The sequence below is a fragment of the Myotis myotis genome, unplaced genomic scaffold, assembly GCF_014108235.1.
Source record: "Myotis myotis isolate mMyoMyo1 unplaced genomic scaffold, mMyoMyo1.p scaffold_m19_p_4, whole genome shotgun sequence".
Taxonomy (NCBI): Eukaryota; Metazoa; Chordata; class Mammalia; order Chiroptera; family Vespertilionidae; genus Myotis; species Myotis myotis.
In genome coordinates this window covers 53,722,649-53,747,128 of record NW_023416346.1, presented here as the reverse complement: position 1 = coordinate 53,747,128, position 24,480 = coordinate 53,722,649, and the positions used below count along the sequence as shown (strand labels likewise).

At 42.8% G+C, this 24,480-nt stretch overlaps 1 protein-coding gene across 2 annotated transcripts in view; it reads left to right on the top strand.

The window, feature by feature from the left end:
• The window catches only part of FRMPD3 (FERM and PDZ domain containing 3), a 113,558-nt gene that overhangs the window by 43,512 nt on the left and 45,566 nt on the right, over nt 1-24,480 (top strand). Inside the window, exons 6-9 of one of the 2 annotated variants that reach the window (XM_036305752.1) lie at nt 2,158-2,203; nt 15,634-15,738; nt 20,584-20,691; nt 24,052-24,183. In XM_036305752.1, coding sequence (XP_036161645.1) covers nt 2,158-2,203; nt 15,634-15,738; nt 20,584-20,691; nt 24,052-24,183 — 391 coding nt within the window. The remainder of the gene's footprint in view (nt 1-2,157; nt 2,204-15,633; nt 15,739-20,583; nt 20,692-24,051; nt 24,184-24,480) is intronic. The other variant, XM_036305753.1, reaches the window with a different exon arrangement.

Genomic DNA, 24,480 nt, shown 5'->3' with positions numbered 1-24,480 from the left:
GGTTTGGAATGCTGCCTCTTTTTAAAAAATGTATTTTATTTATTTTCTATGTTAATCCTCACCTGAGGATATTCTTCCATTGAATTTTAGAGAGTAGAAGGGAGAGAGAAATATCGATGTGAGAGAGACACATCAATTGGTTGCCTCCCACAAGGGCCCTGACCAGGGCTGGGGATCCGTCCTGCAACCAAGGTACATGCCCTTGGCCAGAATTGAACCCAGGACCCTTGAGTCTGTGGGCCAATGCTCTATCCACTGAGCCAAACCGGCTAGGGCTGGAATGCTTCCTGTTTAAGTCTAGAGCAGGCCCTCCTTGACATGCTCCCCGTCCAGCTCAATGTCTTGAAATGTGTCTGGTTCCTAAGGAGCTTTAGTTTGTCTCTTCTATAAGTTCAGTTTTCCATTGTATTCCCCACCCTCCACCCTTCTCCCTCTATTACCACACCAGTATGAGGTGAGTTCTTTCAACCCCATCAGGACAAATTGGGGTTCTTCCAGCCCGACCCCTCAGAAGCCTTTGCTTTGCTTCCAGTGGATATCTTTGCACCCTAGAATGAGTTAGCCCAATTTTGTGAAGGAGTTTAGAGCTCCTTCAGGTCAAAATGGAGCTTTCTCATTTGATAACCTCAGGGGCTAGTGGATCATTCATTCATTCAATAAATATTTATCATTGAGTGTCTACTGTGCACCAGATACTGTTCTATGGCACTGAACATACAACAGTGAATAAGACAGACAAAATCTATGCACATTAGAGTTTACATTCTGGTGGAATGAAATACACTATAAACAATAAACATGATAAGTAATTGTACAATATATTAGAAGTTGATGAATGTATTGAAGACTAGAAAGTGGATCAGGATAAAGAGGATCAGTAGTGCTTGGCCCAGAAGAAGTACAGGATGCAACTTTAAATAGCATAGCCGGTGTCTACCTCATGGAGAAGTGACATTTGAAGAAAGACTTGAAAGAGGCGAGGTTGCTGGAAAAAGAGAAGAGCCAGGGCAGAGGCCCTAAGACAGGAGTGTGTCTGGCATGTTTGTGGAACAGAAGAGAAGCCAGTGTGTGGAGTGGGATAAGCAAGGGGGAGAATTGTAGCCACTATAAGGACTTGTGCTTTGTTCCACATGAAATGGGAAGACGTGGTAGGGGCTGGAGCAGACAAGTCACATAATATGACTTACACTATGTCCCTGCCCTCTTCAAGAGAGATTTTTTTCATTGTGTTTTCCTTGGAACACAACTTCTTCCTTCTCCTGGGAGCTTCCCAGACTCTGGCACTGATTCATCCCGGAACTTTACCTCACTGAATATGGGTAATGTTCCAAGTCCTTAAGCAGGGGGCCTTGGCCTTTCTTGAATACCAGAACCAAGAGCATTTTGACTCTGCTTCTTGAATACCTTTGTTTCCAGAAACATTTAAAAAAGGCCAGCAAGAAGAGGGGAAGGGACGCTCCTTCAAGGCAATTTCTTTCCAGTACTTTTAGTTCTTTTAAAGGATTATATATCCCTGGGAGAAGATGTTCATACCTCACAGCCTGTTTGATCATTGGCATAATTCTTGTTGGAAGAGTTTCAAATTCTTCATCTTTTTGAATATTTGCTATCTGGAGAGTCTTGGCTTCCATCTGTGGCTCCCTGGCTCTCGTTTTTTGGTCATTCAATTAAAACAAATCTGCTGAGTATGAGTCATGATGACCAAATGACCTCCTTTGGGTTCTTCCTTTGAATTTCCCCTCTTGCTTAAATACCAAATTGCCACTAATCATAGTACATGGCTCCTGAGACTGATTGTGTGCCCTTTGAGTTCCATAATTCAGACCTTTAGTTTTCCTTGAGAATTTTCTAGTCTACAGATAAATTTCCTCCTAAAGTTTGGGGATTTCTACAGAGAGAATGTGAGAAGGACTATAAAAAAGAAGACCTGAAAAAATGACAAATTCAGTGATAATAGTAATGCCATTTAAAATGCCTGTGTGAACCTATGTGGATGATTTATGTCAGCTGCCACAAATGACGGGAGGTGGAGGCAGCCCCCTGTCCTAATCCATATACCTGAATGCAGCCCAGGGGGAAATTCTGGTGTTGCTTCTTGTGCTAGATGAATACCTAGTGCATGATACACTACTCTCCTATTCCCTCTTCTCTCTGTAGGAGCGCTAAGGAATTCATCGTTCTTACAGTTCTGCACACTCATCAGGTGAGTGAGCCTCTTTGCCATCCACCCTTCCTCCTGAGATGTGAGGACTCCATATTGGAAAGTGATAGTGATGGGAGACAGTATGGGAGAAGAAACTAGGACCAACATTTTGTGAGCCAAGGATTTAGCCAACTTAAAACATATCTTCTGAACATCTTGTCTGCTCTCACATCCAAGGCTTGAGGATTACTCTACTATGTTCTGCCCTGTGCCCTCTGCTTTAGCCCACTAAAGCTGTCCATTGCCACAGTTCCAGACATATTTTATACCTCTTTTTTGCTGTGCCCCATGAAAATTTACCTGTCCAGTGTTTAACTCCCATAAAGTCTTTGTAGACAGTGAGTGCTAATATTATTCATTAATTCATACAGATATTTACTAAATGGCCTACAATGTATGAGACCCAAAACTGTGGTGAGGGGATTTAGGGCTCCCAGACTGCAGGAGGGCACAGGCCCGGCTGAGGGACCTTCCCCCCCACACCCCCACCCCAGTGCACTGGGCCTCTAGTTTAACATACTAGTAAAGTTGCTGAGGAGGGACAGTTTGACAAACAGGTTGAGCTGTGTCCTAGTTCAGTCACTAATTGGCTGTGACCAGTTAAAAGGTCAGTTCCCTTTTCTGAACCTCTTTCCTCATCCATACATTGAGGGTTTAGACTAGAGCAATGTTTCCCAAACTTGCCTGATTATATAGTCAGCAGGACTACTTATTAAAAATGAAAATCTCTAGGCTCCTCTCCTTAAGAATTGGACTCAGAAGACTTAGTGTCCATTACGAGGTTGCATCCTTATAGTAATTTTAACCCAAATGCACAAATCCAGGTGTAAAACTTTTGTGTGCAAAACTCAGAGCCCTTCTTACACCTCCAGTCTGGTTGTCCCTTCCAAGTGTCCTCAACACTCCCCTATACACGAGCACTGAGGTCCCACACCCATGCCGTAGCCATCAGAGAGGTCACATCTCTTGGGGGTGGGGAGCATGAAATCAGGAGGTTCACAAAGTAGGATTCACCTGAGCTAGATCTTGAAGGACAGCAGGATTTCCTAGCCAAAGATGGAAGAAAGATTGTCCAGAGAGATGACATTTCTGTGCAAAGCCAGAACAGTGCACAGGTGCGAGTCAGGGGAATAGGGTTCAACTCAAACTCTGGCACTAACCACCTCTCCCCTTGGCCCCCAGTGCTCTTCTGTGTCAGTGTGAACCTCACACAATACATTCATGCACACGTATTCTCTCCCTCCTTCCTTCTCTCTCCTTCCCCCTCTGACATGCTTGCTCCCTGGCAGCTAGGCCTTTGTCAATCACAATTCTCCTCTGTCTCTAAGCAGGGAAGCCTTGCCCTCCCTTGGAGAATGTTACCATAGGCTTCTCCCTCCCCACCTTACTGTGAATGTGTAGTTGCCTATTGGGCAGTGGACAGTCAGTCCCCACTCCCCAATCTTCTGTCATGAAAATAGCTACTAGTTCTCTCCCTAAGCACATGCTTGTTGTGTCATTACAAGTACTGATCTGATCAGAGATTCACTGTGAGTTATTTTGTTAGGTCTCTTCAAATGTCACCAGCTTATAGAAGCCTTCCTCAACTTCCCTAGCATCTACCTGTCACTATCTCCTGATACTGCCTAATTTTTTCATCAGAACTGAAATCTTTGTTTTTAAATTTTTCTATTTTGAAATAATTGTGGAGAAGGTATAAGGGGGATAAATAGTGATATAAGGAGACTCGATTTGGGTGGTGAACACACAATAAAATATGCAGGTGTATTATAGAATTGTACACCTGAAACCTATATAACTTTATTAACCAATATCACCCCAATAAATTCAGTAAAAATAAATAATTGTAAGTTTACAGGAATTTGAAAGTCTAATAGAGACATCCCTGTGTACCCTTATGCCTGTTTCTCCCAATGTCTACATCTTTCATATCTACAGTACTATATCAATGCCAAGTCAAAGTCAGGACATCAATACAATGTGTGTATATGGTTCAGTGTCAGTCTATCACATGTGTGGTTTATGTATACACCAAGCAGTCAAGATACTGGTCAGTTCTGTCACTAAAAGGACCCATCATGTTGCCCTTTTATATCTATAGCTACCTCCTCCTCATGCCTCAGTCCTTGTCAACTACTAATCTGTTCTATAGTTTCTGTAACTGCATCATTTCAAGAATATTATATAAATGGAATAATATAGTATGTAACCTTTTGGGATTTTTTTTAATTCAGCATTATGCCCTTGTGATTCATCCAAGTTGTTGCATATATCAATAGTCTTTCTCCTTTTGCTGCTGAGTAGTATTCCATGGTGTGGATATACCACAGTTTGTTTAGTAATCCACCTATTGAAGGACATCTGGGTTATTTCCAGGTTTGGGCTAGTGTGAATAGAGCTGCTATAAACATTCACGTACAGGTTTTTTGTGAACGTAAGCTTTCATTTCTCTGGGGAAAATGCTCCAAAGTGCTATTGCTCGGTCATATATTAAATGTATGTTTAGTTTATTAAAGAAACTAACAGACCATTTTCCAGAGTAACATTTTACATTCCTGTGAAATATTATATTTATATGTATTTTTTGTCTATATCCCTCATTTGAATGTCAGCTCCACAAGGGTAGGGACTGTATTTTGTTCACTGCTTGTATTCCCCAGTGCCTGGAATAGCACCTGGCATAGAGTAGGCACTTGATAAACATTCGTTGAAGGAATGAAGGAAACCCAAGTTTCAGCCATCGCAGCAACCTGAACTAAGTTAGTGTTCAAACTTTGCTTCAGAATGAAAAGCCAAACACTCCCCTGCATCTGTGTCCCAACTGTATTATCCCAGTGACCCAGTTCTAATGCCCCCACTGTCCCATTCCATGGTCTCTTTGCTATGGTCAGGCTGCTTTCCTTCTCCTCCTTGTGCATTTCTTATGTCTTACTGCCCTGCAACTTCTGTCCTTGTATTACTCCACATCTCTTCTAATAGATGGGTGTTTCCTTTAAGGTTTGGCACAAGACTCATGTCTTCCAAACACCTGTTCCTTATTAACCTCAGTGAGCGTTTCTACTTCATTCATTCTTTTATTCTTCAAACATTTACTGAATGCCTACTATTCTAGGTGCTCTTCCAGACTGGAAATATAGCAGTGCACAGGACAAACAAAGTTCCTACTCTCCGAGAGCTTAAATGCTAGTACTTGGCCTTGTGCTCTCTGAACCCTTTGAGAATAAATGTGGGGGAACACATCTACACAGAGGTGATAGTCAAAACAATTAGCAGCCTGTACAAAGGGGACATTTAATCAGAATGCAAGCCATCCACAAGAGCAGAGTGTTGGAGGTCTTCTAACTCTGCTGGGTGTTAACCCTTTGGTTGATCATTTGTAAAGAGGTCCCAAGAGAGAGATCAGGTGGCACCCAGGAGGCTTAAAGCAGTAGGTGTGGTCAGACCAGTCCATCCTGACTGAATGTCAATCTTGAATTTATGTACAGTTAATCTTTGTTATTAACAGAGTGTGTTTGCAAATTTGCCTATTCCTTAAAATGTATTTCTAACCACAAAATCAATACTCACAGTACTTTTCTAGTCATTTGCAGACATGCACAGAGCATGAAAAATTTGAGTCTCCCAATTTACACATTACCAACTGAGGTCAAACAAGTCAATACTCTGTCTTCTTGTTTCAGCTATCATACAGAGGTATCCCAGAGGATGAAGATGGTAGGGGGCAGTGCACTGTAGTGCAAAAAGCTCGGGCTCTGGGGACAGTTGCATAGGGTTTGAATCCCAACTCTCAACCCTGTTAGTGGGGTGGCCTTAGGTAAGTCACTTAACACTTCAGAACCTCATTTTCTCCTGGTAAAATAAAGAAAATAGAAACTACAGGATGAGTTGCTTTTAGAATTAAAGATTATAATATAACTGAGACATACACACACTTTTCCCCTAGGGGCAACTGTTCAGTATTCATTAGTTTAGTTTTTGAGGTGACTTTATAGACCATAACTACTGTGAAGAAGACAAGTCAACTGAAATAATCTTCTCTCTAAAGCTATAGTGAAAGCTTCTTCCCCAGCATATCTTCAGTGTTATAGCCCCTACATCACAGAACATAGTACTGTGTCCACAGCAGTCACTTGGCATCTCATGGGTGCATGGATGGTACGGCTTCTTACCAAACCCTCATCATATTCAAACTTGATTACTACTTCTTCTGGAAGACAGTGTCCCAATAGATCCAGAATGTGGTCCAGTGATCTATATTTAATAAGAGCCATAAGTAAATTTATTGCTCAGTAGAATTTGGGAAACATTGGACCAGACAATCTCTGGCTCCTGCCAGCTCCCACATTCCATGGCTGATAATGGTCTAATATAGTGGTTCTCACCCCTGGATATGCAATGGAACCACCCGAGAACCTCTTACAAATATTAATATTTGAGCTCTAGCCCTGACCTAGCCCTGGGGATGGAGCTTAGGTATTGATCTTTTGAAAGACTCCCAGATTAATCTGATATGTAGCCAAGATACATATTATGAACTATTGGTCTAATATGTAGTCTCTTTCAGATGATATTTTCTTTTTAAAGGAGTTTACTCATACCATGGCAGACCATTTAGAAATTTATTGGGCAGTCACAGAGGTGACCAGGGCCCCTCAAACTATTCTGTATAGTTAGCCACTTATTAAGCCTATATGTATTTAAGGGTGTTCTTAATCTTTGACCAATTATTCCCCACAATTGACTGAATATGCATTAATTTTGATACCATTAGACCTTGGCACATAGCATGTCCTCAATAAATATTTTATAGCTATTTTATTTTTTATTTTATTTATTTATTTATTTTTAAATATATTTTATTGATTTTTTTAAAAATATATTTTATTGATTTTTTACAGAGAAAGGGAGAGAGATAGAGAGTTAGAAACATCGATCAGCCGCCTCCTGCACATCTCCTACTGGGGATGTGCCCACAACCCAGGTACATGCCCTTGACCGGAATCGAACCTGGGACCTCTCAGTCCGCAGGCCGACGCTCTATCCACTGAGCCAAACCGGTTTCGGCTATTTTATTGATTTTTTACAGAGAGGAAGGGAGAGGGATAGAGAGTTAGAAACATCGATGAGAGAGAAACATCGATCAGCTGCCTCCTGCACACCCCCTACTGGGGATGTTGCCCACAACCAAGGTACATGGCCTTGACCGGAATCGAACCTGGGACCCTTCAGTCCACAGGCCAACACTCTATCCACTGAGCCAAACTGGTCAGGGCATCAATAAATATTTTAAAATAAAGTACTGGGTTGTGACCTAGAGTGGCCTTGGTAAAGCAAGCAGACAGTCCCTTCAAATGAAACCCTAATTTTCTGGTTCTGATAACTTAGCCTATATCCAAAGAGCCACCCTCTGCTTAGAGCCACCTGGCCAGACAAAAAAAAACAAAATAATTGGAACCACTGCAGAAGAATTGCTTTTTCACAGAGCCTCTTAAAGTATAGTGCTTGGCCAATATTAGATACTCAAATAATATTTGCTGAATTAATTCATTATTAACCTTAGCTATCAGCTATCTTTTTTTCTGTGCTACTCTGTGCTTGGTGCTAGGGGAAGACATCCTATATAATAAAAGAAAAACATGTAAATTGACCACCCCTCCGCTATGCTCACCAGCCAATCAGGAGTGAGTATGCAAATTAACCTGACAAAGATGGGGGGTTAATTTGCATATGCAGGTGTCAAGCACCCCGGTAGGTGAGGCCAGCCATGCCTAGCCACGCCCGCGGGCTCCCAGGACCTTCACCGGCGTATAGCAGAAGGGAGAGCGGGCGGAGAGTGGAAGGTTTGGAGGACTTGGCAGAGCAGGAGGCCGCTGGACATAGAGCAGAGCGAGAGAGAGGGAGGCTTGGAGGGCATTGCTTCCTCTGTCACCCCAGCTTCCTCATCACAGCTGTGGAAACTGACAGCAGGGAGGAGGAAGTCCCACCCCCACAGAATCAGCCAGAATCAGCCGTTGGTCAGACAGCTCTCAGTGGCTTGACAGTCAAGACTCTCATTCACCTGCACCTCAGACCGTGTTGTTGATACAATGTAGCTCTGCAGCTGAAAGTTGCTGGCGTTATTGACAGAAAAATGTTTGAAGAGCAACATGCATCTGATCTTGCCATACTGTTTTAGAATACACGGACAAGTTTATCACCGTACTGGAACTTTACATCCTTCGGATGGGGTTTCTCGGAAGTTTGCTCAACTCTATATTTTGGATACAGCCAAAGCTACAAGTAAAAGATTATCAATGCCAGAAAACCAGGGCTGCTCAGAAAGACTCATGATCAACATCAACAACCTCATGCATGAAATAAATGAATTAACAAAATTGTACAAGATGCTACATGAGGTAGAAAAGGAAGCCCAATCTGAAGCAGCAGCAAAAGGTATTGCTCCCACAGAAGTAACAATGGCAATTAAATACTATCATAACAGTGACCCAGGTAGATATAATTCTCCCCATGTAACCAAGGTTGCTGTCATATTCAGAAATGAAGATGGAGGACCTCCTTTTGAAAGGGACTTGCTCATTCATTGTAAACCAGATCCCAATAATCCAAATGCCACTAAAATGAAACAAATCAGTATCCTGTTTCCTACATTAGATGCAATGACATATCCTATACTTTTTCCACATGGTGAAAAAGGCTGGGGAACAGATATTGCATTAAGACTCAGAGACAACAGTGTAATAGACAATAATACTAGACAAAATGTAAGGACACGAGTCACACAAATGCAGTATTATGGATTTCATCTCTCTGTGCGGGACATGTTCAATCCTATTTTAAATGCAGAAAAATTAACTCAACAGTTTACCGTGGATTCATATTCAAAAATGGAGGCCAATAGGATAAATTTCATCAAAGCAAACCAATCTAAGTTGAGAGTTGAAAAATATGGTGGTTTGGTGGATTATCTCAAATCTAGATCTGAAAATGACAATGTGCCAATTGGTAAAATGATAATACTTCCTTCATTTTTTGAGGGTAGTCCCAGAAATATGCAGCAGTGATATCAGGATGCTATGGCAGTTGTAAAGAAGTATGGCAAGCCTGATTTATTCATAACCATGACATGTAACCCCAAATGGGCAGATATTGCAAACAATTTACAATGCTGGCAAAAGTTGCAAACAGACCTGACTTGGTCGGTAGCCAGAGTTTTTAATATTAAGCTGAATGCTCTTTTAAATTATATCTGTAAATTCCATTTATTTGGCAAAGTAATAGCTAAAATTCATGTCATTGAATTTCAGAAACACGGACTGCCTCACGCTCACATATTATTGATATTAGATAGTCCAAATTACATTCCTCTAATTAATTCCCTTTCAATGTGCATGAATTTCATGCACCGGGCCTCTAGTAGTAATATAATAAGTCATCTCTTTTATAACCTGTTGGAGACATGAGCGATTGTCATGTGGATTAACAAGGAGTACTATTGGACATCCAGGGAGGAGAATGGAGGAGTTGGGGAAAGATTCAGGACCAAAGTAGAATTTGAGCTGGGCTTTAGGGATGTCTTTTAGCTGAGCAAAAGGGAAACCAGAGGCCATAAAAGGTGGTAAAGAGACACAGAGGAGCCAAGTGTGTCCAGGGAGCTGTACGCAGAACCACCTGACTAGGCAATAGATGGGGAGTGAGGGTCCTGTGTGGCTTGTGGGAGGCCTTGGAAGCTGGGGAGATGACATGTTCACCTCTAGACAGTCCCAAGTGAGGGAAGGCCACCTGGGTCCATTATTAGTGGGCCCATGAAATCAGAATGGCTCTTTATTGTCTCAAGCTCCCACAGTGCTTGCTATGGGAATTGCTTATAAGTAGGTTCAGTTGTGAAAGACAGTGAGCCAGGAGAAAGGAGAATCCAGAGGCTGTCAAAGCTTCAGGAACCTGAGCTTCATCCTCTGAAAATTCTTTGATAGTTATCAAAGTGGGCTCTATTATGCACTAAAATGTTTGGCCATACACCCAACTTTGGCCAAGATATGAGAGAACACAACTCAAAAATCTGTGCTAATAGAACCACCAAAGAATGGCCAAAGAATCACCAGCTGCTGAATTCAGTTCTGAGGAAGAGCCAGGCTCTCTTCTCTATTGCTCATTCCACCGAGCTGCTGGCTTAAATTTGCTTCAAGGGTTTGCAGTGACCCCGGAGGTACTCAGCAATTCTAATCCCATGTTTCAAGCCAAAATTCATTTTATCCAGAAAGGGTGCCTATTTCAAAATGATACTCCTGGCTGCTTGAAGGAAAAATGGGTCAGTGAAGAGCTCGGATGTCTCAGCTTTAAGGTACTCAATTAATATATGCTTAATGGGTAAGGACAATGGTCAGCAAACCGCGGCTCGTGAGCCACATGCAGATCTTTGGCCCCTTGAGTGTGGCTCTTCCACAAAATACCACGTGCAGGGGGCGCGAACGTACAGTGTGATTGAAACTGTGTGGCCCATTCGCAGAAGTCGGTTTTCGGCCTGGGCGAGTCTATTTTGAAGAAGTGGTGTTAGAAGAAGTGGGGGGTGGACATATAGAGAGGATGAACAAAAGGAGATAGACGAAACAAGTGTACAAGTGGATGGGAGAGTTGGAAGGGGTCAACCTCAGCAAATGTACCTCAATCAGATTGAGGCCATTTTTAGCAAAGGCCAGCTTAGGAGTACCCTAATTAAGTTAATAACAATGTACCTACCTATATAGTTATAGTTTAAGTTTAAAAAAATTGGCTCTCAAAAGAAATTTCAGTCGTTGTTCTGCTGATATTTGGCTCTGTTGACTAATGAGTTTGCCGACCACTGGGTTAGGACATTTTCAACAACATAAATTCCTGGGCCTTACCCCCTCAGAGATTTTGACTTTTTTAAAAATATATATTTTATTGATTTTTTACAGAGAGGAAGGAAGAGGGATAGAGAGTTAGAAACATCAATGAGAGAGAAACATCAATCAGCTGCCTCCTGCACACCCCCCACTGGGGATGTGCTGGCAACCAAGGTACATGCCCTTGACCGGAATCGAACCTGGGACCTTTCAGCCTGCAGGCCGACGCTCTATCCACTGAGCAAAACCGGTTAGGGCAGATTTTGACTTTTTAAGTCTGGTTGTAGGCTTAGGAATCTGTATTTTAACAAGGATTCCCCAGTGATTCTTGTCATCAGGAATGCTTTAGAAACACTGGGTGACTCTATCCTAATGAGTTAGTGAAGAGATTGGCAGACATTTTCTGTAAAGGGCCATATTATTTTAAGCGTTGTAGGCCGTACATGATAGTACAGAGCAGCCATCGGCAATATATAAACGAAGAGCATGGCTGTGTTCCAATAAAGTTTTATTTATAAAAGCAGGTGGTATGCTGTGCTAGACAGTGTGGCTCAGTTGTTTGGAGCAGTGTCCCATGCACCGAAAGGTCTCAGGTTCGAATCCAGGCCAGACACATAGGGAGGCAACTGATTGATGTTTCTCTCTCTCTCTCTCTCTCTCTCTCTCTCATCTCTCTCTCTATCAGATCAATAAACATATTCTCGAGTGTGGATTTAAAAATGGTATGCAGGATTTGGCCCATGCAAGGCATAGTCTGCTGGCCCCTGAATTGTGTTCAATACTCCTCCCTCATATCACATTCACAGTTGGACCAGGGCCTTCCCAATTCTCAATATCTTAATTCAAATGAGTGACTTCAGTATTTAGAACTTCAGGTCGCATAGCTAAGCTTTAAATATGCTTTGGGACAGGGTAACCTTTGAGAGTCCCTGGTATCCACACAGCAAGGCAGGTATCACTGTGTCGAAGCACAAAGCTAAATATGACTCTGTGACATGTAGCAAAGAACACTGGCAATGAGTAAGTCACCATCAGCGATCGAGGCTAAAGACTGAGAATAGGATGGAGTCTTAGAGACCAACAGGGCAAGGGCCAATGATGAATGGGGCACAAACAAGCTGAAAATAGCACTACAACAGACACCTGAAATGATTATAATCCCTGAAAATAATGGCAATTCCACTTACTCCTTCATGGTTTTGCTCCTATATATGTGAATATTTTGTTTGTAGTAGTATCTCTAGGACAGGATCTAATTTTGGACTTTTGATAGGGATAGCAAGGAGGCTATCCCCTCCCTATAGGTGAATACATAAAAGAATACTAGTTTGGATTCTTCATATGTTTGAATATATTCAATAGGACTAAGGTACAACTAGAACCAGTAGATGAAAGATCAGGAATGGACTTTCCACTTTAGCCTGCTTTGAGGAACAATCACTAATCCAAGACTCAGAAAATCTGGTTCCTAGTTTTGGTTCCACTACCAAATTATTTTGATAACTTAATAAATCATATCCTCTTCCCAGGCCTCTGTTTCATGTGTAAAAATGAAGAGCAGACAGCATGGCCCATTCAGTTGTCTAGAGATGCCTTGTTCCACACTGTGCAGGAGGGCATCCCATAACAGATGATCACAGAAAAAGGAGAAAGTGTCTGTCAGGTAGAATGATTTCACCTCCTCATGTCTGTAGCATCTCAAGTGGAAATTTGGACTACTGATGGAGTCAAGGAGAACTGCCTGAACATAACTATAGATCTTTCTCTCTTTCCCCTTTCTTATGCTCTTGCTGCAGCCTACAGCTCCCCACCCAGGATTTGAGCACCAAGCTGTGCAAAACACAAAGGCATGTCTCAAATCCTATGAACAATCAATATTGTAATCACTCTGGAACGATATCCAGCCCTGGATTTCATTGTGCTATATTGTCTTCAGCCAACAAATTATCCTTGTGGCTCAGGATGAGATGTCCGAAGTTCCTTTAGCTCAGTGTTCCCAAACATAGCTGCATTTTGAAATCATCAGATGCTTTAAAAAATACAAATACCTGGGCTCCATCCCCAGGGACTCGATGTAATTGGTTTGGGGTGGGGCTTTGGCATAGAGTTTTAAAAGCTCCTTCGGCGTTTCTGCCATGCAGCCTGGACTGACACCGACTGAGGTTCCTGCTGGACTCAGGTTGAACAGGTGGCTTTCTACAATCTGCCCTATGTGGGTAATGAGATTACTGGCTATGGAAGAGAACACAGCTTGGACCAGGGCCCTAGGTCTGATGGGGACATTTGTTTCTGGTGTACCTTTATCTTAGGGCCCTGCTCTCCTGTGGCTGATGTGGTAAATAAATCTCAACCACAGCATTAATGGCAGAAAATAACTTTATGTATGGCCTTCCTAGATGCCAGAGACTTTCAGGGCCTTAACATAAAGAAATTCTGGAGGTTGGGGGTTGGGTAGAGGTGGGCAAAGGGGGGATGGGGACATCTGTAATAGTGTCAACAATTTTAAAAAGGTAAAAAAAAAAAATTCTGGATTATAGGATTCAAAGACTCCATGACAAGGCTGGTAGGGGAGGTGGTTTGGAGGAGCCCCAGTCTGATTTCTCCCAGTCTCCCTCATCTCAGAAAATGACAACCCTATTCTTCCCATTGAGTCCTCTCTTTTTTTTACTCCTATATCCAGTTTGTCAACATAATGTCTTGGTTCTATCTTCAGAATATATCCAGAATTCACTCACTTTCTATCATCTCTATTACTCCTACCCTAGCCCAAGCTGCCATCATATTTTAACTTATTATTGCAGTAGACTCCTAATTGGTCTCCCTACTTTGGCATCACACTTTTACACTATTTTCCACATAGCAGCCAGAGGAGTTCTTTTAAAATGCAAGTCAGACCCTGTCTGCTCAAAACCATCCAGTGGAGTAAAATCCAAAATTCTTCCCATGGTTTACAAGGCCCTACATGACCCTGCCCCTCACTGCCTCTGCAAGCATGACTCCTCTGACTCCCCCTCAATCATTCTGCTGTGGCCTAACTAGGCCCCCTTGCTGTTCCTCATGTACCCTACTTCTACTCCGACCTCAGAACCTTTATTGTTCTTTCTGCCTAGAAGGCTCTTTCTCCAGATAGTCTCATGGCTTCTCTCCCTCACTTCCTTCAGGTTTCTGCTTAAATATTACCTCTTCCCTGACCATCCTGTCTAAACTAACACTTCCATCATTTCTATCATCACTTGATCATTCTTTTGTGGCATCCCTTACTCTGCTCAGTTTGTCCTTATAGTCCTTATTTGCTATCTAAAAGCTATTTGATTATTGTAAGTCTGTTCCTGCTAGAATGGATGTTCCTTGAGGTCAGGGAGTTTTGTCTGTCTTGTTTACTGCAATGCCCTCATCACCTAGAACAGTGCCTGGCACATAGAAGGTCCTCCCTAAATTTGTCACATGAATGAATAAATGCCTCTGAATACATGACTCCTGCATTTCATCCAATCCAAGGAGCACCCAGAAAAGATTTAGTTTCAGTGTTTGATAACCATTTGTTTGATAACCGTGTGTCCTGCTGAATTTGTGGGAAATTTTTTTTAAAATATATTTTTATTGATTTCAGAGAGGAAGGGAGAGGGAGAGAGAGAGAGAAATATCCATGACAAGAAAATCATTGATCGGCTGCCTCCTGCATGCCCCACACTGGAGATTGTGCCTGCAACCCAGGCATATGCTCTGACTGGGAATCGAACTGTGACCTACTGGTTCATAGGTCGATGGTTCAAGCACTGAGCCACGCCAGCCAGGTGAAATACTGTGGGACAATTCTGAAGAACTATAGAGGCTGATTTTTGGGGCATTTCATGTAGAATTGAAGAAACAAGGTGTAGAGAGCCCAGAACTAGAAAGCCAGGACACCTGGGTAAATTATCGATGTCTCTGTTTCCAAGTAGTATAGAAATTATGGATAAATCATTTTGGAGTGCTAGGAATCCTTTCTCCCACATCTAAAATAATATTTTTATGAACTGCCTTCCTAGGAGCAGGGCATAGCTGTGAGATGAATAAAATAATTCCTGTAAATCCTTTCAGATGCTTGTATTGAGATGTAATAAAAACCACCATTTAGGTATATCTCACATTAAGAAAACCAAATATATAAAAATTCACTGTGTTATTATTAAAGAATTTTTGAAAACTCCCTTAGGCCTAGAGCATTAATAATGGGTTTCAATTCACCCAAATTTGATTCATGCCCAGCTTTTTCAGAGCACACCAATCTCAGGGTGGAGCAAAAGTAGGGTTATATTTGTTTGTATGGAAAATAATGAAATAATTAATAATATAATAAAAATCATGTGTTTCACATAGTCACAACTGTAAACCTAGATTTTCCCCCACTCTATATAAGAAAGCACTTAGCACATTGCAATGCACCTAATGGGGGATCAATACTTATTTATTGACTTATTGATCAGTAAGGGAAAGTATACCCATCCTGAGACATCTTAACTCTGGTGTGGCAAAGGTCAGGTTTTTCTCAGGGATGGAGAACTCACCAGCCCTTTGTTCTTTTTCCAGTCCCCCAAATCTGCCTTCATCAGTGCTGCAAAGAAGGCCAAGCTGAAATCCAATCCTGTGAAGGTTCGATTTTCTGAGCAGGTGGCAGTTGGAGAAACAGATGCAGTAAGTGCGGTTACATTTCCTCTCCTCGGCCCTTGGCCAGAATTAGCCCAGCCATCGAGGTCTTGCTCTGATGCAGTTGCTCTTCTGCTGCTCCTCACAGTGGACAGCATAACCGAGAGGTTGGAGGGGGATACCTTGGGGCTCTGGGTGGATAGCAAATGAAGGGTATATGTCATCCAAAGAGGCCCTGGGCATTGTGAAATAATATGTTATCAATCCACTCAATATCCTCATGGTGCTTAGAGAAATTTCATCTCTAGCACAGCAGCATGCACTGAGAACAAATGGCTCATAAACATCTTTTGGCTACTTGATAGAAGCAGAACTAAGTAGTGGTTTTCCGAAGATCTAGAGAAACAGCAGCTGGTGAAATTGAGCTCTCTTCGCATTGAAGTGGTCCTGCAGCTCCACATCTTGACTGAAGAAGACTGTGCAGTGAAGGGTGATACTCTCATTAAGTCACAAAGCTTTTATTAGGCACCTGCTGTGTTCCCAGCACCACAAAGGATGAGAAATAAATACCTGTTCCCTGCCATGGGATACATCTCGGTGATGTTGGATGTTCAGATTAAGACAGTATAGGATACCCCGCTGAGTGGTTTCGAGGAGCAGGTGACAGTTGGCAGCCCATGCCATGTACTGACCAATTTGGGAGGTCATGGTGCACCCTCAATCTTTCTCACTTCTTTGTGGGGTTTACATGAGCTGAGCTGTCTGCTCCAGATAAGCAAATGAGAAGAGATGGATTTAAAGCAGAAAGATGTGTGGTAAGCAATCATGGATTATTGCCAGAGTCCCTCAGAAATCTGCAGATGATGGTGATATCTGGTGAGGGTGGGGTGTGGAGTGCAGGTGGAGTGGGGGTTGGGGATGGGGGGAAGGGATAGCCAGAGCTGCCAGCCTTCTGTGTGCTTTTGCTGGCTGTCATGGGATAGGGTCTCAGGAGACCCATGACATTTATGTACTGAGGCACAGCTGCAGTTTAGAGAAGCTAGTAGGCCCAGACTGAATGGGGAAATCAATAGGATGCCAGGCACTTCTATACTTCTTTGACACAGCCACTCAGAAGAAGGGATTGAGGACACAGATGTCTTTCATCTCCATTTTCCTGACTCTCATTCCCAAACTCATCCCAGTTCTTCCTCCATTCCTGTTGGAGGAAGGCTGCAAAGCCTAAGGAACTAAGTACAGTGCCCCATTGGTAAGCTGTCTTAATAATTAATGATTGGCCTCAAAAAAACTAAAAATGGAACTCCCATTTGACCCAGTGATCCCATTTCTAGGAATATATCCCAAGAAACTAGAAACACCAATTAGAAAGGATATATGCACCCCTATGTTCATAGCAGCACAATTCACCATAGCTAAGATTTGGAAACAGCCTAAGTGCCCATCAGTAGATGAGTAAATTAAAAAACTGTGGTACATCTACACAATGGAATACTATGCTGTGGTAAAAAAGAAGGAGTTCTTACCATTTGCAACAGCATGGATGGAACTGGAGAGCATTATGCTAAGTGAAATAAGCCAGTCAGAGAAAGATAAATACCACATGATCTCACTCATTTGTGGAATATAATGAACAACATAAACTGATGAACAAAAACAGATCCAGACACAGAGAAGTATCGATCAGACTCTCAAACCTCAGAGGGAAGGTAGGGAGGGTGAAGGTAAGGGGGAGAGATCAACCAAAGGACTTATATGCAAGCATATAGGCCTAATCAATGGGACACAGACAACAGGGGTTGAGGGCATTAGTGGAGGGATAGGAGGTAACGTGGGGATAAGGACACATTTGTAATAACTTACTCAATAAAAAAATTAAAAACAAATAATTAATGGTTGGGCTTTACATCAGTCCTAGCAGAAATTGAAGAGAAGCAGGGGTTGGTGAAGAGAGAGGAAAGGGAACAGTATGGAGTCCCTGTGGATCAGGATGAAACAGACCCTGGGATCCAAGTTACTAAGAGGATATTTATGTCATGAGCCCTTGAAAATCCAGAGGAAATGTGACTTGATTTTGGAAAGTACAGACAGGAGCTACCTATCGCATCTCAGCATTACATAGTAACGAACCAAGGCCAGGCCACTCAGTGAAGAATTCCCTGCTTTCCTCTCCCTTACCTCCTTCCCCTCCTTTATTCTCCCTTCTTTTCTTCTCCCTTCCACTCTTCCTTTCCCATCCTCCTCTTTCTCCACCATGACTTCCCTCTCCATATGTCTCAGCTAGCTACAGACAGAATCAAGCCCCTACTCCAGACCAGTCTGAATGGGAATGTCCTAGAGCAGTGGTTCTCAACCTTCCTAATGCCGCGACCCTTTAATACAGTTCCTCATGTTGTGGTGACCCCCAACCATAAAATTACTTTCATTGCTACTTCATAACTGTAATTTTGCTATTGTATGAATCGTAATGTAAATATCTGATATGCTATGTGTTTTCCGATGGTCACGACCCACAGGTTGAGAACCGCTGCCCTAGAGTATTCGGGACCCACCCAGATTATTTCTGCTGCTTCAGGATAGGCCATTAGGTGTGGTACAAGGATAGGCCGCTAGGTGTGGTACAAGGATAAGCCACTAGGTGTGGTACAAGGCTCTTGTCTGCAAGAGAGACAGACATAAACTTTTTCACTGTAGTTGTGCTTAGGAAATTGCAACAGTATTCCACCACCACCACTAGTGTAGACCATAGCAGCTTCGCCATTGGTTGGGATCTGGGGAAGTCCATGCCCCGGTGATACCGGGCTGTCCTATCATCCCTTTCCCTTCATGTTCCAGGGCTTTATTAAGCAGCTGGAGCAAAAATAAATCCTGTGGGTGTTCCTTGCCAACTCTATTTTTAAACAAAATCAATTAAGTAATTATCTGAGTCCAACCCAGTGTGCTAAATAAAACCTGCCACTATTGAGTGTCATCAGCCTGGGGATCCAGGGCTCTGGGCTTGGCAGGAGCAAACTATCTCAGGATTAGGGAGAGGACCAGTGAGTCACACTTCTCCAGCTCTATAACCCATCACTTCCCACTATGGTTTGATTCCTGGCTCTCCACCACTGCCAACCAAACCCTGATCCAGGAAGACTTACTTGTTCATGTTTTCATACTTTGTTCATGGCAGTTCCTAGATTCGGACTGTTCTCTTATGGCCTCTCCAATAGTCCACACCCATCATCTCCTTCAAAATAAAAATCTAATTTACCTCAACTGGGAAAACTTAACACCTCTTGGTTTGTTTTGGATTTATAATTGTTATCTAATGGATGTGCGCATATGCCAAGTCACTACAACAAGAGCATAAGACTAAACCCGGGTCTTCTGTTTTTGCCATAACCCCCATGGGGCTTAGCACAGTGCAGGTAATATAGTACAAGCCCAATAAAAAACCACCAAATTAAGGAATCTGTCCATCCGTTTCTAAAATGTAATGATGTTGGCCCTGGGAAATGGTTGGATTTTCCTGATGAATCATTCAAGTAAGCACATAAAAGCACCTACTGCTCATATATTCAGCAGCAATTTATTGAGCACTAACTGTGTGCCAGGGACTCTTCTCAATGTAACTACAAAGATTGAATAGTGCATGGTTATTGTGCTCTGAGCTCAGTGTTTGATTGTGAAGGACAAACATTTTTTTTTTTTTTTAAATATGAGAAGAGCGCGGAGACAGGTGTGTATATGTTGCTTTTGGTACTCATGTGAACACCAGGTTCAAGGTCCGGGAATTACTGGACTAGGCTATCCAGAATTTGTCTTTAAGCTGAATTTTAAAGGATGAGTAGAGCCCTGGCGAGTGTGACTCAGTTGGTTGGGCATCGTCCCATGCACCAAAAAGTCGCTGGTTCTATTCCCAGTCAAGGCACATGTCTGAGTTGTAGGTTCAATCCCCCTCAGGAGGCAACCAATCGATGGATTTTCTTCCCTTCTTCCCTCTTCCCTCCTCTCTCCTTAAAATCAATAAAAATATATTTATAAAAAATAAATTTTAAAAAAGAGTGAGTAGGAGTTTGCTGAGGAAGGTAGAGGGAACAGTCTTTATTTTACAAATATTTATTGAGAATTTAAACATGCACCACTCTATAAATAAATAAATGCATAGGCCAGGACAGTTTTTGCTAAGGAATAATCAGGTGTTCAAAAATGGGCCTTGTCAGTGTTTCTCAATCACGGTCAGTAATGTCCACTTTCAGAGAAATTTTGGAAATGTTTGAGGGTTTTTTTGTGTTATCCCCATGGTTTAGCATGTTATTGTCACTAAGTTTCTCAGGTCAGAGATGCTAAGTGTCCAGTAGGGAGTAAGACAGTCCCTGAGTGATGACTTGTCAGAGGTATGAAGACATGAAAGAGCAGCGTGGGTATGACAAAACATGAGTTTGGGAAGTAGGCAAGTGCCAGTTCAGGAAGGACTTAAGATGTTACAAGGGAAGGGGAATGGTAGAGCAAACGCATGGATGTGAAAGTGAACTCGATATTTGAAGGGCCTGGTGGAAAGGGAGGTGTCAGGAGATAGGAGCTGATGAGTGATATGGGCTTCTAAAGAGGCCTCCCATCAGCCCTTCAGTGTGTGGTGATCTCTGAAGCTGTGGAGCTTTGAGCCATAGTAGAATGTAAGTGTGTTGTGACATCAAATGGTGAACTTTTGATATGGCCCAGCGTCTTAGATAATTTGGTTTTGGTGTCCATGTAACATTATTATTGATCTGCTCTTCCCTCTGTCTCTTTGTCCTTTCATACTTTTGGCTCCCTGTCTCCTTCACTCACTCCTTTCTCTTCCTTTCTCCACTCTTCTGGTTTGTTTCCTCCTAAATGAGACCCTCTTGTTGTCCTTTCCTTGCCTATTCACAGAAAATGATGAAGAAAGAAGCTCTTCTCCTCATCCCCAATGTCCTGAAGGTCTTCTTAGAAAATGGACAGATCAAGTCTTTCACATTTGATGGCCGGACCACTGTTAAGGTACATACGGAGTCTCCTCCCTTAGGTCAGCTTTGTCCTCTCTAGAGCACACACAGCTGCTGGTCCTTGGGTTCCACTGATTCTGCACAGAGCTCCTTGCTGCCAAAGCAAGGTGGCCTTTGAGCTCCTGCTGCTGTGAGCCCACCAGGATGCAAAAACACACAGTTCTCAGATGAAAGTGAGGTAGGATTTGTATGCCCAGTTCTGTGCTAATCATTGTAAATGTGTGTGTGTGCCACACATGTGTATGTGCTTGCATAAATGCATGCATGTGTGTGCACACATGTCTACACACATCTACTGGTGAACTGATTTGTGTCAGTGTTGTGCTGGGCCTTTCAAGACTCTTAGGAGCTAAGGAGTGTGAAGATCATTAAACCACTTATAAAGCAAAACGTGATTTATATTTATACAATAACACCTACTCAAGTTTACACACAGAAATCAACAAACACAATCTCTCAGGAGATTAGCTTAGACATGCTTTGCTTTTTAAATAGCAAGCAGATCTTAAGCACTGAACCAAGATTTGAAAAGTCCAGCAACAGTCTCTTTGACTATTCTTTTGACAGGAAGAACAATTACTGAGCTGTGATTCTTAATGGCTCAGCCAGCTGTCTAAAAGTTGTAGCAATTCCCTTAGTCCTGAAGAAGAGAGGTGATGATACAATGAACCCCGGGTTCGACTCTTTACTGGGACAGAAATATCTGTTCCTGCTTCTTCTGGACTCTATCCTGAAAGAGAACACCATTTTCAGAATGAATATTTCCACGTAAACAATGCTGCCAAGACTAATAGGTGGCTACAGTGCCTGCCCAGAAAACCCACCTTGGCTCAAAGATATTCTTAGGTACCCATACAGAGGTTAAGACAAACCTATAAATGAGGAAACCCCATGGGCTAGGAAACTTTCTCTAAGAGCAGTTATCAGGTGGGCATGGTTAATACTTGGATAGGAGATCACCTGGGAATACTGGGTGCTGTAGGCTCTTTTTTACTGTCAACAATAAAAAAAATATATACTTTAAAAATAAAAAGTAATTATCAGGTGTTCAGAACTGGCATTGCCAGTGGTTCACAGCCAGGGTTGGCACTGCCCCCTCCCAAACAGCTTTTGGGAATGTCTGAAGCAGTTGGGGATTATCCCCATGAATGCTACTGGTATTTAGTCTCTCAAAGTCAGAGATGCTAAGTGTCCTGTAGGGAGTGGAACAGTCCCTGAATTATACAGGATTGTCCTGCCCAAAGTGCCAGTAGCACCTGAGTTGCAAAAACACTGAGCCTACCTACTCCATGTTGATTAACCAAGAGTTTCTTCTGAAGGCTCAGGCCTAGGTGGATCCCCCATGGGTCTTAGGATCGAATCATACTCCTTAGGGTGCCCTAAGATGATCTCTTGACTATTGAATGTCTTAGTCTGTGGGAGGGGCATTGAATCAGAACTAGATCACCAGGAGTATCCAAATGCCCCACCTCCAGATGTGGATATCTCTGTGTCAGAATCCTCCTTGGTGTTGTTTCATGGGTTGGAATGTCCATTTTAGACTTTTCCCTACACTAGAGCCTTTATTCCTCTATTTCCCCTTGGAGCCTTCTCCAAGTGCACTCCCACCTTACATCACCATTCTGGCTTTCAGGTAGCCCCAGCCTTCTAGGACAACAGTGCCCGCTGGCTTGTGATCTCATCCTAACTTTAGGGAGGGTGTACTGGCTATTCACTTGTTTCAGAGAGGTACCTGAGTGTGTTGACAGCCTGGCATGGGGGCTGTTACACTTGTAACACCAGTTGGCAATCATCAAGACTTGGCTGTCCACAATCCCAAAGCAGCCGAACTGCAAAGAAAACCTCATTTGTTCCTGCCAGAGCTCCACAAACACTGGTGCATCTGTGACTACTTGGATAATACAAAAGGGTACTCTCAACTACACACCCATTTCCAGCTGAACATTTGAATGGATCAATGTCTTTTTCATGTTCACTGAGGGGTTTTTTGGAAGCCCTGGCTGTAAGGGAGTTTCCCATTCCCAAGCCTGCTTCTTTCTGTCCTTTGGGGGCTGAGTGATGCTGACTCCACGAACACACACATTGGAGCCCAGTGTAGGCAAATAGATGGCAGAAGTCTCAAACTGACATTTGGCCAGCCCCCACAGATATGTTTCCAGACACCCTAATAATAAAAGTAGGGCAGCAGAGCAGATGGAGCCCAGAAGTAGTCAGATTTATGACTGTACACAAGACATGTGACGTAGTTCCTCTGCATGAACACATTTTTCAAGTTACTAAGTTGATTGTCTCTAAAATCCAGCTATTATAAAAAATGAATATTTTGCCAGTAACTCAAGTCATTCAATTTAGATTTTAAATCCAGAAAGTTGACTTTTTAATCATAAAATTATAGGTTTTGCTTTTTTAAATTCCTAAATAAAGAGTTGAGGGACAAGCCAGAGTGAACATTCTTACATGAGAAGGTGAGGGAAGTCCTGGCTTGTGTTGCTCAGTGATTATAATGTCAGCCCATGCACTGAAGGGTTGTGGATTCAATTCCAGTCAAGGGCACGTACCTAGGTTGCAGGTTCGGTCCCCTGCCCTGTCGGGGTGCATGCAGGAGATAACCAATCAATGTCTCTCTCTCACAGCAATGTTTCTTTCTCTCCCCCCGCCTTCCACTCTCTCTAAAAATCAAAATCAATGGAAAAAATATACTCAGGTGAGGATTAACAAAAAAATAAAATAACGAAGATGAGGGAAGAACTACCAGAGTGTCTGGCACTTAGTAAGCACTCAGGAAATAATTTGTTGAAAAGAAGAAGAGAGGGAAGAAAGTATGGCCAGCCATGACCTTCTTTTGCTATATGCCTGGCCAGGCCAAATTCAGAAATACTTCTCTCCACCCCCTGCACCATTGCTGTTTCCCGGGGGCTCAAGCCTCTAAATAGCACTCATGCATCACTCTCCTCATCTGAAGCACATTGCCTACCAGTGGTTGGCAAACTGTGGCTCACGAGCCACATGCGGCTCTTTAGCTCCTTGAGTGTGGCTCTTCCACAAAATACTACATGTGGGCGCGCACATACAGTGTGATTGAAACTTCGTGGCCCATGCGCAGAAGTCGGTATTTTGTGGAAGAGCCACATTCAAGGGGCCAAAGAGCCACATGTGGCTCACGAGCTGCAGTTTGCCGACCACTGGCCTAGACCACTGTAAAGGCCGGTGTCTCTGTTTGGACCACTTTCCCAGCCTCAGCCTTCCCCCCAGGACCTACTTTCTTAGTATTCAGTCCCCCTTACACATGTTTGGTGCTTAGAGTAGATTAAAGTCGGAAAGGATCTCCTTCTTAAGGCTCTTTTCTTTTCCACAGGATGTGATGGTGACATTACAGGACCGTCTTTCGCTCAGGTACATTGAGCACTTTGCTCTTGTCCTTGAGTATGCTGGGCCAGAACAGAACCACAAGTTCCTGCTTCTCCAGGACAAGCAGCCCCTGGCTTATGTAAGTAACTCTTTTATCCTGGCTTGATAACTTTGCATGTGGCCTCTACTAGAGAAGAGGACCCCAGGTGCTCTTATTCTGGAAAATTTATAATGATATGTTCAGCTATTTCCCAGAAGTCACAGTTCTCAGTCAAATTCTATATTACCTACCTCCAGAAGGCTTTTGTCAATGTCCCTTATAACCTCTAAAGGGCATGAAGATTGTTAGTCTTGGTCTCTGTAGAAAAAGTGTGGGGTGGTAATTCGTTGCATGACTCCTGGAATGCTGCGTTAAAGAATATTGTCAACTGTCCTG